Genomic DNA, 14,416 nt, shown 5'->3' with positions numbered 1-14,416 from the left:
ACCTTATTCCAGGAAAGGAAAACGAGCAGAAGTTAAATAACAACAAGATACAATTAAGAAGAGCTTTGAAGGGTAACCCTACCCTCACGAAGGAAATAAGAGCAGTCTTGGAGCAGAGTTTGGTGGAGAAACTGGAAACCTTGGGGATTAGTGCAGTACGTCCATTCATTTTGGGAATATTTGCTGGGTTTGTTTTATTTTGTTTTCTAAGTGAAAAAGATCAGAGAGGAGAAGTCATGTCAGTCTGTCTACAACTGGGGACCAGAGGCTAATGCTTTATGAAACATTTAGAAGGCTTTCATCCTGTGCCCGGCACCTTTCTAAGAGCTTTATTTAGACATGTACTAATTCATTTAAACATGGAAACAAATCTCTGAGGTAAATGACAGTATTATCTCCATTTTGCAGAGGGTGTTAAGTACCTTGCCACAGGTCACCCTCGCTCTGGGCGGGTAATGATGGAGACAGCACTCGTATGTGTACAGGCCATTGCAGTGCTGCCTACCTTTTGATGGTAACTCCAAATAACTGCCTATTCCAAAATCAGCACTTAAGCAATACTTGCTAAATGAATGGATGAATGAATACTTCATATTGTTGCCAGATTGAATAATTCTGGTACATCATGCTATATATATAGTCTGCTTTTTACATTTTTATCGATGTACATAAAACACACAAATCTTAATGACCTGAATTTATATACCTATATGCATGTATGTGTCTACACATACAGGTGTGTACATATGTGTGTATACAAAAGCATGTGTATATATGTGTGTGCACATGTGCACAGATGTGTACACTTGTGTATTTGCATGCATACGTGTGTATGTACTATGTGCACATATATGTACATTTTTTGAATGTGGATGCATACATATGTGTATATTCACCTCTGTACATTTGTGCGTATCCAGGTGTACATGCATCTGTATCTGTGTATACTTATGTGTATGTGTGCATGATCAGTAACCACCACCTGGGTCAAGAGATTGATCATTTCCAATACCCCGGAAGACTCTGTTTACCCTTCTTTAGTTAGTATCACCCTCTGCTTCCCAAGCAGAGGTAAAAGCTATTCTGACTTAGGTTTGCTTGTTCTGGAGCCTCCTCTGAGCGGATCGTACATTATGTAGTGTTTTGTATGTGACTTCTTTTTGTTTATGATTTTGTCTGTAAGAGTCATACCTATTGTGTCATTTAGCAGTAGGTTGTGGTGTAGCATTTTTTAAATAAATATACTACATTTTACCTATTGTCCTATTGATGGACATTTGGATTTCCAGTTTGGGGCTTTTTGTACATGTCTTTTGGTGGACACAGGCACTCTTTTCTCTTGCATATGTATCTAGGAATGAAATTGCTGAGTCTGGGAGTATATACGTGTTTAGTTTCAATATGTGTAGCCAAATAGCTTTCCAAAGTGTTTGTAACAGTTTTTAGTGTTCCTGTCAGTGTGTGAGTTCCAGTTGCTCCGTGTTTTTCACCAGCTTTTAGTGTTAATCAGTCTTTTAAATTTCCACATGAACTCTTTTAGGTGGGTTTGAACCACCCGTAAGGCAGTGGAAATCAAACGCATTCATGGAATGTCAGTAGTTTCTAGCAAATTGCTTCTTGAAACCCGTTTTCATTTTGGTTCTTTGCATATGGTTTTTGGGTTATATATTTTATTTGGTATATTTCCTTTTATCCTAAGATTAGAAAAACATTCTGGGTTTTTCCTAAGCTTGGATAGGTCTTGTGTTTGTTTGCTGTTTGTATGTGTGTGTGCGCACGCCTTTTTTTTTGGTCTATATGGGTCTTAACAGTAAAGTTTGGAAACAATGAATTGGAGATCTAACCTTATTTCCAATTGATTCAGTTGTCCCAGTATTGTTTGTTGAATATAATCAATCCTTTCCTCATTTACTTGAAGTGGCACCGTTATCATATAGGAAATTCCTATATACATTTGAATTTGTTTTTTGGACTTTGAATTGTTTCATCCTTAACGCTGTATCCTTTTACTAACACCATACTGATTTAACTGCAGTAGCTTTGTCCTGTATTTTAATATCTACGATAGGCCATGCCTCTCTTACTAGTCTTATTTCAAAAACTTCTCTGGCAGTTCTTCCATATTTTGTTTCCCAGTGAACTTTAGAAATAGTTTATGCAGTTCCAAAATAACCCCCTTGGATTCTAATTGGAATTGTCTTAAGTTTTGTATAGTCATTAAGGAGGACTGACATTTGCACAGCGTTGGGTTTTTCCATCCAGCTACAGGGTATAGGAAGACAGGCATTGATCAGCTGCTCATACAGATAAAGATGGCAGATCCACAGTAGATTGTAGAGTGTGAAATGAAGGAAAAGTAGAGGGATTGAATAACAGGGCAGAAGAAGAAAGTCTCTTTCTGGAGATGGCCCTTGATCTGATGATGGAGATTTCTGTCCTGGGCAGTGGGGTGGGTGGTGGGGTGATTTCCTGGAAAAACAGGAAGGACTGACGGAAGGGTGAGGGGATGGTACAAGTGTGTGTGACCGACGCTGTTACTGAATAAATGAATGAATAGCCTTTTAACTAGTTTTCTTATGTCTAGATACCTGTCAAATCCAGATGAATTTTCTCAGATCACTTCTTCAATTATGCTATTTTCACAACTGAAAACCTCTGATGACTTTCTCTTACTTGTGGGATAACCTTTAAGCTTTTCTTTTCAGCATTCTCTCTCCTTTTCTGACCTCCATACCCATTCCTCAGTAGCATTAGCCACTGGACATTCCTTGACTGTTTCTGCCTCAGCACCTGCCTTTCCCACAAAGTGCCCCCACTCCATCCCCATCTGAAATACTCTGTTTCTAGTTGTTTGACTCCACCTGTCCTTCAGGGCACAGCCCAGCCTTCCCTTTGAGCCTTCTCTGGCCAGGGGGGCCTCTGATAGCCTCTCTCCCTGGAACGCTTCTAGTCTAGCCCTTGTGGACTCATTTGGTCCTGATCGCATGCCTTGTGTTGCTGGTTAATCAGTCATAAACAGTCACACACACACACACACACACACACACACATACCCCTTCTGCATATTCCTTCCTGGCACTCACAGCCTAATAAGCTAACTAGTCATCCACAGTCATATACACACCTTACATGTCCCACTGCACTGTGAGCTCCTTCTTGGGCCAGGACAGTGTTAGGGTGTCCCCCACCTCACACGTGGCAGTAAGGATGAAAGTGTGTTAATGCTGACAAACATCCACTAAGTGAAAAGTATCTGAAGATAATTGATCAATTAACACTTTATTCCTTCAGGATGTACGCGGTATTCCAAGCGATCAATTGAGTAGAGTGCTAAGAGTCCTGGAAACAGCAAGACATGAGCGAGAAAGACAAATACCTAACATTCTGCAGATTCGAGAATGCCTTGAACGTCAGGTCAGATGTAAAATCGAGGCGAGAACATTGCTGTCTTCAGGTGAGCCTTTTTGTTACCAACTTGCATTTCACTTCTGCCAATGGAAACGAAATCAAACAACCTTTTCATAATTCTAAATAGTTCGCCACCTCTGGCACTTAATCGGCAACTCTAATACTGTTTGAACCATTATGTGTTGGGCCTGGGTTTTGTATTTATTTCTGGAACCCCTGTAGTGTGGACTGTAGACCCTAGAGACAGGCTTGCTTGTTTCTGTGTCTGCGTAGACAGCGCGGTAGTACCCCCTCCTGCTTTGCACCTGCTGACGGTAACGGCAAGGAGACTGACGGGTGGCGCTGCTCTTCCAGATAAGCCGTGTGCTTCTCAAGTGGACGCGCTTTCGGCTGGAGAAATACCCAAGGCAGTACAGCTTCCTTCCAAAAGCAGACAATTAATTCGACAAAGACCTGTTTTTTCTGATAGGACCTCTGTTCCAAAGTGAGTATTTCTGACCCGAAAATGTTTGTATTAGTGTTTGTCTTAGCTGAGGCTGCCGTAACAAAATGCCACAGACTGGGTGGCTTAGACAAGAGAAATGCATTCTCTCACAGTTCAGGAGGCTGGAAGTCTGAGATCGGGGGGCCAGCACGGTCAGGTTCTGCTGAGGGCCCTCTTCCTGGGCTTGTAGGTGGCACCGTCTCACTGTGTCCTCACATGGCAGGGAGAGAGTTCTGGTCTCTTCCTCTGACAAAGACACTTATCCCTCATGGGGGCCCCACCCTCCTGACCTCAGTCAAACCTAATCACCTCCCAGAAGGGTCCATCCCCTCCACTGGGGATGAGGATTTGCACAGAGGAATTTGAGGAGGGCACAAACATTTACAACAATTTTGGCCCCCCAGAAAATCATGCTTACAGTTCCCTCCAGCCTCTTATTGGACCAGGACATTTTTATTGCTGCTTACCTAAGTACCTCTTTAATATATATTCATATTATGTATATAAATGTTCTACCACTGTGTTGTACACTTGAAACTAATGTAATGTAATACTGTGCGTCAACTACCCTTCAATAATATATATTCATAGCAAAAATAACCAATTCCACAGAAATTTATGTTAAATACATTGTTTGTATATGCTGTTTATAAATAGTTTTCTGTTGTTTTTAGAATTACGAAAAACATCCCAGAAGATAATTTTCCCAGGAGGTCTTCAACTATTACGTGAGTACTTGGTTGGAGATGGGGAGATGATTTTAAAAAATTATTTTCACTGACTCTCTCTTTGTAAATTCGTATGCTCATTGTGATTAACTGAAGTCCTAACTATTCCATGTCATACTTGTTATTCCTTTGTGACATGTCTTTGTTTCTTTAGCAGATATTATGTAAGCAAAAGCACTTTCCCATATGGCCTGCATTAAAAAGTGGGACCACCCTGAGTCATTTTCCATTTCCCCCCACAGTGTCCAGTAATTTTCACTAAGCATAAATTGAATGAATGATGTTGACTTTTAATGGCTCCCTGATGGTGAGTGTAATTAGATAATATCTTAGTGTTCCAGGTCCTTGTGGACATTGACAGTGACCCCAGAACTCACTCTCTTAGGATACTAAGAATCCTATCTCAGTCACTCATTAACCATGTGCTGTGGATTCATTTGCTTACCTGTCAGAATCCTTAGTTTTCTTACCTGTAATATAAGATGTTGCTGCCTTTTTACATGATAGTTCTACAAATTAAATGAGAACGTATGAAAAGTGCCTCAGTGCTTGGCACTCGTGGGTACTCAATAAATTGTATGTATATTATTGTCACTAATTATTAGTAAAACTAATTTTATCATACTTGAATTTCATCGACTTATTCTAGAGTTACTGGTGCCAGGAATAACTTCATTGAGGCATTGTGTGTGTGTGTGTGTGTGTGTGTGTATACACACACATATATATATACACATTATATATGTACTATACATATAGTAGAGACATAAATAATATGTATAGTAGAGACAGTATAAATATAATGTAGCAGAGATAATACAAATAATGATTTACCTTGTAAAAGCACTTTTCATGTAAACTCATGGGAAGAGTCTTATTTCATGGGACACAGTCTAGCAGAACATTGTCTGGAATTTAAGTGCTTAGTGAAATTTTTTTAATGAATTAACACTGCTCTGAACTTCTGTTTCACCTTTCCATGGGGTGGTAATCCATGTGCTGATGTAAATGAGGTTGTATGTGCAAAAGCACTTTGTGAGGTGAAGTATAAAGGAAAAGTTAAAAGTTATGACACTATTTTAAAAGATGGAATATTTTCTTGAAGAAGATTTTCTTGTCCGATATTTGGGGGTGTGTGTAAAAACCAAGAATATTAAGAATATACAGGTTTGCATTTAGAGGAAAAATGTCATAACTTCTATTCACTTTGGTAAATATGCCACAGGATTGGCAGGTGTGGATTTGAAATGGCTCTCTGGCCTTTTGCACAAATCCTGCGTCTGGCTGCTATCTTGTCCTGTGGCCACACAGGCCTTTGTTTGTTACACCTTCTGGGAATTACCTGAGAAGATTCCACCACTTTAAGTGGCATACCTTGGCAAATCCTGAGACTTAGGAAAACAGTGCCCCCTGTTTGGGTTTTCATTTGTTTAGGACCTCTCCCTTTAGTTCAGAGGAAGACTTGGATGACGATGACCTTGTCCAGGCCTACACACCCCCAGACTTGCTTCCTGTGCAGTCGTCTAAAAGCAACAAGAGCAGCTCTGGAAAGAACATTGTCAAATGTAACACTGCCTGGACCGAGGGAAGTGAAATCAAGGACTCCAATGTTTCTCCCAAGCCTGCAGGTGAGATTGTACCTCTGAAAATCCTTTTGGAAATTTTGTCATGGACGGTGGTTTTCAACCCGGGCCCCGGGCACTGGGAGTCTAGTTGGGACGCTGCCAAGGAAAGGCCGGGGCTAACCCGGAGGCTGCTGCTGCTGAGGACAGTGGACAGGCTCAGTGACTGACTGCGCAAGGAGTGGGGCAGGCCTAGGTGTACCGGTTGCCTAGGGCTGCCGTAACAAAGTACACACATTGGGTGGCTTGACACAGAAATGTATTGTCTCACAGCAGTTCAGAGCCTGGAAGGTCAAAGTCAAGGATGGCAAGGTTGGTTCCTTCTGGTGGCTGAGGGAAGGATCCGTGCTGAGCCTCTGTTCTTGCTTGTAGATGGCCATCTTCTCCCTGCGTCTTGTCTCATGGACTTCCCTCTGTGCGTGCGTCTGTGTCCAAATCTCCCAATTGTGTAACAACACCAGTCATCCTGGATTAGGGCCCAGCCTGATGACCCCACTTTAACTTGATCCCCCTTTAAAGTCCCTGTCTCCAAATGAGGTTACATTCTGAGGTCCTGGGGGTGAAGACGTCAACCTATGAATTTGGAGGAACACAATTCAACCCATAACCCTGGGTGCCTGTGAAGTGGCTGTTGTGACCCACTGTGTTGCCTTTGAAGACAGGCCAGTGCCAGAGGAACATCAGATCCAAGTGTGTGACTGCCAGGAATGAGCTGAGGAGCAGTGGGCTAAAGGGTCGTTTAAAAAAAAGAAAATTCTGCTTATTGCAATTTAAAAATGATAAAATTTATTAAATGTATTAATATAAAATGTATCATTATTTTATGTATGTCATTTACATAAGTATGTAAAACATAACATTCATTTTCAAATAACTGATCTTGTTTTTGAAAACTACCCATATGAATGTTCCATTCATGCAGTTTACCTCACTGAAATTAAAGTTTTGCGACCATGTATCTGAATGAGAATGTCCTTTGATTTAAAGTGGAAATTGTATTGCTTCTAGTCTAGAGGGTCATGATTTTTTTAAAAGGAATTACAAGTGTTTAATGTAACTTGTTTTAAGCCCTCAAATACATCAGCTGATTTTAATTTAATAGCATATAATTAGTTGTAAAGCTTAGGCACTTTCAAAGTTGCTTGTAAAGTTATTTTGTGACTAATTTTTTTTAAAGCTTTACCTGTTTTCTGTTGGTCATATAGGAACCTTCATTGAAACACTAACTGAAAAACTTGAAAAGACAGTTTCAAATCACAAAAATGTGAATAAGCCAGTTGGTGGGATTCATGCGGCTGAGGTGTTCGTCCTAAAAGACTTAGAAGAACTAAAGGTGAAATCACTTTTACTTGCTAAACACACACAGAGAAATTCATCTTTTAATGAGTACACCTTCTGAGTCATATCTTTTATAGTGAAATGTAAGATAGACACCATTATTAGTGTAGCAGAGGTTAAGATTTTTACCTGGTTTTGTTTTCAGTCAGGCATACCTTGGAGATATTGTCCATTTGGTTCCAGAATACTGCAGTGAAGTGAATATTGCAGTAAATCAAGTCAAATTTATGTTTTTTGGTTTCCCAGTGCATGTAAAAGCTATATTTATACCACACTGTAGTCTGTTGAGTATACAATTGCATTATGTCTAAAAAAACAATGTACATACCTTGATTAAAAAATACTTCATTGCTAAAACATGCTAACTATCTCTGAGCTTTCAGTGAGTTACAATCACTGACCACAGATCACTGTAGCAAATATGGTAATAATAAAAAGATTTGAAATATTGTGAGAATCATCAACGTGACATAGACCTGAAGTGCGCACATGCTGGGGGAAAGTGCCACTGAAAGGCTTGCTGGATGCAGGGTTGCCCCACACCTTGTTTGTAAAAAATGCAGTATCTGCACAGGGCAGTAAAGTGAAGTGCAATGAAACGAGATGTGCCAGACTGCGTTTCTTTCCACTCCACAGACAATCAGATAATAGAATGATAACTAGTCATGATCAGGTGCTTATCCAGCTTTACAGGGTTCCAGAGTCCTGCCATGTACGGCTTGATGCTTGCAGGTATTAAGATGGTTTGTGTGCAGAAACCTGTGACTGTCTAGAATCTGGGGCCTCTGGATCTGAGCACAGGGACTTTTCCAATATCGTGGTGTAACCTGGAACTTAAATAGGGACTTTTAGGGTTTAGCCCACCTGGGAGCTGGAGTCCATGGAGAAATGCTTCCGAGATGTGTGTACTGAGTGGAGGGCAGAGCCTGACTCCTCTCCCTGAGAGCAGGAGAAGCCAGAACATTCCGAGCTGCTCCAACACCCAGGACACTGGGAGTGTTTCTGTGGATGCCGAGCTCTGGTGTGGTGTATTGCTGGGCACGGTGCATCTGTGGTGACGGGGTCTTCCAGGAGTAGTAGTTGCTTTTAGTTTTTCACTGAGGTCAGATCTAATTCCTCTGTCTGTCTATGAATCCAGAGCATTTTGTCAAACTACTATTATTAATTAGTGCGATTTGTTACACAAGCCAGAAATGACAGAGTCGTGTCACTCAAGAAAGCTAACTGTCTTCCTTCGGGCACAGTACCTCTCTGTCGGGCTGAATCTGCTGTGCCTGGTGTGATGTCCCTTATAGTTAAGTGTCATATTATCACAGGTCAGAACCCAGAGCCTAGCTCCCCTCTTGGGGAGCACCCTCACTTTACTGCCACAAGGTAGTGTTTCTGGAATTTTCTAAACTCATGGTTGGTAGAGTAGGTAGGAAACATACTTTCCATGGCAAGAGACAAAACAAAGACACGGTTTCCATCCACTTTCAAAGCACAGATTTCCAAATCTGTTTCATCAGCCTCCAGAAATCACCAGATGGAGAGCTGGGGGACCCCATCTCTTAGCATTCAGCGTCAGGGTAGCCAACAAAGTGACAGAGGGGCTCTTTAGGAAACACTCATTATTCTCCATGTATTTCTTCTAGTGTGTGGATGTGGATGACGATGACTGGGACATATCATCCTTGGAGGAAGAAAAATCTTTTGGGAAAAAAATTGCCAAGGAGCAGAAGGAACCTCCACCTGGGAAGAATCAATCAAATTCTGCTCAAGTGCCAAGTGCCTGGGGTGCATCGAACCTTAAAGGGCCAAAGGGAGAAGGTTCGCTGCTTTAGTGTCTTGCCAAAGAGAAGTGCTGTTTTCCAGTTCTGTTTCATCTTTGCAAACGTCTAATTATGCTCTGCTAATATATCATCAGACGAACACACTCTGCTGGCATAACAGACATCTTAGTGCTTTGTGTTCTTTTGATAAGAACTGCATATGTACAATTTACTGTTTTGTATATATTTCCTAGTTTTATTTTACAAGCCTAATCTTCAGTCTCCCAAGTTTTATTGTTTTTTGAAAATACCCAAATATTCTCTCTTCATGCAGGTGCTTCATAGAAATTAAAATTTCTGATCATCTACCTGAATGAGGCCATCATTCTGGCAGTCTTTCTGTATTAATCTGTTTACATATTAAGTATTTTCTTTGAAGGAAGATTTCTCTTCTAGCACTGTACCCAGCAGGATGAGTTACAATTGAAGCCGTAGTTCAAATTGTCTGGGTCAGCCCCAGAGCCTAAATATGTCCAGTAACTTAACTTTCAAAGCATCTTTTAAATTGGAAAATGCAATTTATATTTTTCAAATTAATTCTTGCACATGGTGAAAGCCGAGTCCTACCGAAGGGCTTCTCCACGCCGCCTCTCGGCCCCTGCAGGGCCTTGTCAGCTGTTAATGCCTCCATCTCTCTGAGGAGCAGGCCGATTCTAGACCATTTCCAGACTCATCAGCTGGAGATAGTAACTGCGATGTCCTGCTAAGACAGATGAGGACTGGGCTCATTTTCATCACTCATTTACCCCTCCTTGGGTATTTTTGTACCCCATTTGTAAATTTCCATTAATACACGCAGGCCTCCACGTGCGTTCTTCCCTTTGCGTCAGTGCCTCTTGCCATGGCTGCCTCTGCCCTTGGGCTCACCTTTGCTCCAGTCATGACACTGCCCTTCTGTCCTCTAACTGTCATGAAGTGTTCTGTGCTATGGTAAAGATCCCTTCTAATGGTTGGAAAACCAAAACACCAGGTTTACATTACAGGGACTCCCAAGAAGACACCCTTAGTACATTTTCCATCATTCCTCCCAATGCCTTGGCCTCACGCCCCTCAAAGAAAACATCTCTATAGAGTCAAACTCAAGTGGAATTCTCTGTACTATACTATGTGGCTCAAGGCCCTTTTTAACTAACTTCATATTTAAGCTCATCTACTCTAGAAAATGTACCTTTTACCATTTAATCCCTACGGATTTGTTACTTTTATTCTCCTTGCTTTACCATCTGCTCTCTCAGAGCCAATGACAACAGAACTAATTGAGGCCCTGTGCAGACTGCAGGGAAGGAGGGATGCTGGGTGGACGCTTCCATATGTAGTCCTGGGAGGGTGTCCTTGAGGGGTGGCCATTCCATGTTGGGATTGCACTGCAGCCGCCTACAGAGCTGGTGGGAGCTGGGGGTGGGGCTCAGAGAACAGAGGCGGGCATTGAGTGGTAAATGACAGTATGAAATTAAGGATTTCTACAGGCTGGACAACGTGCTTGCTTAATCACTGGGGCCTCCCTCCTTCCCTCTCTTCCCTCCAGGACTTCAAGACGATTCAAGCACAATGAAAAGCAGTTTAGTAACTGTGACTGACTGGAGCGATTCTTCAGATCTGTAACTCTGATCCCACACGCCAGAAGGTGCAGATGCCAACAGTATTTTAGTAACCAGCCTACAGCTCCCACAATAACAAGGAAGCTAATTCACAGAACAAGGGTCTCTTTAATGGCACCTAACTCAGTATTGAAAAGCTAATTGTCAACAGTATTTTGAAGCATGTCAAGGTGTTTAAGATTTCTACCACTTAAAAATAACATGTCATTGAAGTCATAAAAAGTTTTCTTTTCAGAACGGTACTCTAGTGTTTAAATGTATTTTTTTCCAACTGGTTTTTAAGTGAATTTTTAAAATTATTGCAGGTTTTGGTTTGAATCAAAACAATTTTTTAATGTCTTTTTTATGTACATTGTCACACTGCAAATGTTCTGTTATAAAATTCTGTTAGTATCCTTAAAATTGAATTAGTGGAATCTGTGAAATCTTAAGAGTAGAATGGTTATTCTTCATACAGAAGTAAGTTTAGAATTATAAAAATATAGACAGGCCCATGTTAAATACATTTTCCAAAAGTACCTTTACCATATGCAGCTTTGAGCCATTGTGAGCATGTTGTTATTAAACAATTATTGTAGAATTTTAAATAGCATTTCTGCAGCATAATCTTTATCTTGGGTATTCTGTGAATGAAATGTAGCTATTTTAAATGTCAATTTATTAGACTATATAGAAAATATGGAGAGTCGTAACTGAATCTTTGTGTGTAGTTGTTTTCCCACTTTTAAAATTCCCAGCCAATATTATAAATACCTCAAAACTCATATACTTCTAACACTGACATTGTCAATGGTCAGAAAGTTCATATAAACTGTTTTTTGCTTTCTAAAAATATTTTGTGGTACTATCTGTACTGTTTCCAAAAAAAGTAACATTTTAACTAAATGGTTTGTTGGATCCATTCTGTCAACTTTTCAAGTAAACCCCTCCATTACATCATCATGACTGTGGCTGATTTCTGAATGAAGCTCATCGTTAGGGGATTTAAGCTTGCGTGTTAGCTATGCCACATGAGAGCCTGACCCAAACCAGTGTTGTCTGTTTTTGCCTGCCCCCCTCAACCCTTTTTACTTGTGGCTCAATCTCATCCTTTTGAAAACTTCCCACAGGGGCTATGTTATGCAAATGTACTCACTTTATATGTAAGTTTCCAAAAGCTTTAATAAAGACCGAATCAAATTTTCATGCAGGACAGAGATAAACCACCTGCAAATACACTGTGCCTAAGGAGGCACCAGGCCTCTGTGTGCATTCAGGCTTCTCTTCAATGGGTATTTACTGAACACTTGGGTTTATTTTATGAACATGCGTTGTTCATTTGACTAGAACAGCTTTGAGACGTAGTTATTATCCTCGTCCTCAAGAGGTGAGAAACTGAGAGTAACCTGCCAGAGGCCATACAGCTAGAGAGTGACAAAGGCAGGACCAACTGGGTCTCAGGGGCCTCCCTGCGCAGGCCACGTCTGTGTCCCTGAACGGAAGGGGGTGGAACGTGAAGAACTTCTGCTGAGTAAATACTTCAGTTAAGTCAGCACATCTGTGTTGCAAAAGCTGGTCTTTTAAGTCACTGTTGAGTCCTATCATTTGTCCTACTGGATTCGACTTGTTCATTTTTCTCTGGACCATTGCCTTTTATTTCCCGGCACTGATGCACAGCTAATGTGTTTCTGGCTACTGACAGAGCTTTTCAGCACTTGCCCCCTCCCCTAAATTTTTCAGGAGCTAGAATGGTTCAGTACAATCTAAACAACACATTTTTTGCCAGCGCAGCTCTGAAGTCAAAAACTTTGTTTTAAACATACACTAAACTTGCCCCTCGTTCCACCAGCTTATATCACCTAACCTCCCTCTATGACTTTGAGTTTGTATCCATGGAAAATAAGTTTTCAGCATTACCAGGTCTGGAATATATATTACATATTTGGTAACACTAGTTCATTTACTTTTCTTCCCACTGAGCACCTCCAAGCACTGTGATTTTCCTTTTAAAGTCTATTTTATGCTTCAGGAAAATGTATTCACCCACCTGTGCTGTGATTAGTATTGGAAAGTGTCTTGCTCACAGATTCTCATCCAAAGGTTGAAACTGTTTTACCCTGGACTTCCTCAATCAAAGTCCTGTTTTTGTCACTCATTGTGGCAAGTTACTTAAACTCTCGGCTTCCATTTCCTCCAGTCAACTGAAGATCCTAACTAGGCACTTCCTCAGGAGAGGGCCCGAGGCTCAAGTAAGGAACCACAGGAACGTGTTTAGGTCGATGCCTGCCACACACGTACCCTGTGTTTTAACTGACACGCTGTCCCCTTCAGGTGCATGTGGTAGAAGGGCTGTGGCCCTAGGAATAGATCATCATCTTGGTTCACAGGTCTCTGGAGCAACTTACATGTCTTAAATGATGGTCTCTCCATTACCCAGTTCATTCCACACATGGGACCCGCAAGATGTACCAGACTTGTCCCATAGGTTCTGAGTGCGGCAGGTCCCACGCAGGCTCCAAGATTTCCCCTCTTGGCTCCAAAGTCAACCAGTGTCTCTAGCTCGGTTCCCGAACTGGCTTTCTCTGCCAGAGCCTCAGTGGTTATTTAAGGCGAACAGGCCAGGGCACAGGCAGTAACACCTTGGCCCCATCAGCACCTCCTTAGCAGTCGTTGTGACTCAGTGGTGGCAGGTCTAAGAAACTAGATGTCAGCTCTGCAGCCAGGAGCACGTCTATCCTAACCAAACATCTTTTGAGGACTGGTCACAGAGTGCACCCATACTGTTGATGACACACCACTCTTCACAGACCATCTGTTTAATATATGAAGGAGAAGAAACAAGGAATGGGAACACAGATGGCAGTGTGAGTGATTAAGAAGGCACCATTACGAAAACTTCTCTAACCTTTGGTGCTAAATAATGTACATGTTCTATAAATGTATAAAATATATACAAATCCTGTAAATAGCCTGTTTATTTTTATATAGAAAGCCGCAACAGAAAATGATCAGTATGTAGCTATGTAAGAACATTACATCCATATAATCAACACATTCTTCAAATTCATATTTTAAAAATAGTTGGGGTGTTAATTATAGGAGGGCTTTGATGGGATCATTTCATGTACAGTTCACTTTTGTAACAAACTCAACACCCAACTTGCAGTAGGGCTCTTTTTAGACATACGCGTTTTTATCAAACTGTTTTGAAGGGTTTGTGGTTTTAAAATCTCTTTCTCCGCCATGATACTTTGTCCGAGAAGACATGACAGATGTGGCCCCGTTGTACACGTATCCCATTCTGAAAGGCAAAACACAGTTTGGCAGATGCTATTTGACACTTAGGACAAACAAAATGGGAAAGGAACCGGTTCCCTCCCTCCCCCGTTTCTGTCCTAGCCTAGTGTTCTTCCCTGATTCCTTGTAGCTATCTTCTTCCCTCCTGTCA

General features: G+C 41.2%; 2 protein-coding genes across 10 annotated transcripts in view; one reads left to right on the top strand and one right to left on the bottom strand.

The window, feature by feature from the left end:
- DZIP1 (DAZ interacting zinc finger protein 1) overlaps window positions 1-14,416 on the top strand; it is a 55,821-nt gene that overhangs the window by 37,218 nt on the left and 4,187 nt on the right. For 4 of the 8 annotated variants that reach the window (XM_036893956.2, XM_036893961.2, XM_036893960.2 and 1 more), the window contains 8 exons: window positions 13-155; window positions 3,292-3,454; window positions 3,763-3,892; window positions 4,567-4,620; window positions 6,055-6,248; window positions 7,448-7,575; window positions 9,215-9,389; window positions 10,917-11,923. In XM_036893956.2, the coding sequence (XP_036749851.2) occupies window positions 13-155; window positions 3,292-3,454; window positions 3,763-3,892; window positions 4,567-4,620; window positions 6,055-6,248; window positions 7,448-7,575; window positions 9,215-9,389; window positions 10,917-10,993 (1,064 nt within the window). In that variant the 3' untranslated portion in view covers window positions 10,994-11,923. Of the gene's footprint in view, window positions 1-12; window positions 156-3,291; window positions 3,455-3,762; window positions 3,893-4,566; window positions 4,621-6,054; window positions 6,249-7,447; window positions 7,576-9,214; window positions 9,390-10,916; window positions 11,924-14,416 lie in introns of those variants that run through there. The other 4 variants (XR_005026521.2, XR_005026520.2, XM_036893957.2 and 1 more) reach the window with 3 other exon arrangements.
- Window positions 13,926-14,416, bottom strand: part of CLDN10 (claudin 10) — a 98,324-nt gene continuing 97,833 nt past the window's right edge. For both annotated transcript variants that reach the window (XM_036893963.2, XM_036893962.2), the window contains exon 5: window positions 13,926-14,269. In XM_036893963.2, the coding sequence (XP_036749858.1) occupies window positions 14,146-14,269 (124 nt within the window). In that variant the 3' untranslated portion in view covers window positions 13,926-14,145. The remainder of the gene's footprint in view (window positions 14,270-14,416) is intronic.

The sequence above is a fragment of the Manis pentadactyla genome, chromosome 17 (assembly GCF_030020395.1).
Source record: "Manis pentadactyla isolate mManPen7 chromosome 17, mManPen7.hap1, whole genome shotgun sequence".
In the NCBI taxonomy this organism is placed as follows: domain Eukaryota; kingdom Metazoa; phylum Chordata; class Mammalia; order Pholidota; family Manidae; genus Manis; species Manis pentadactyla.
This window is presented reverse-complemented; position numbering and strand designations above follow the sequence as displayed.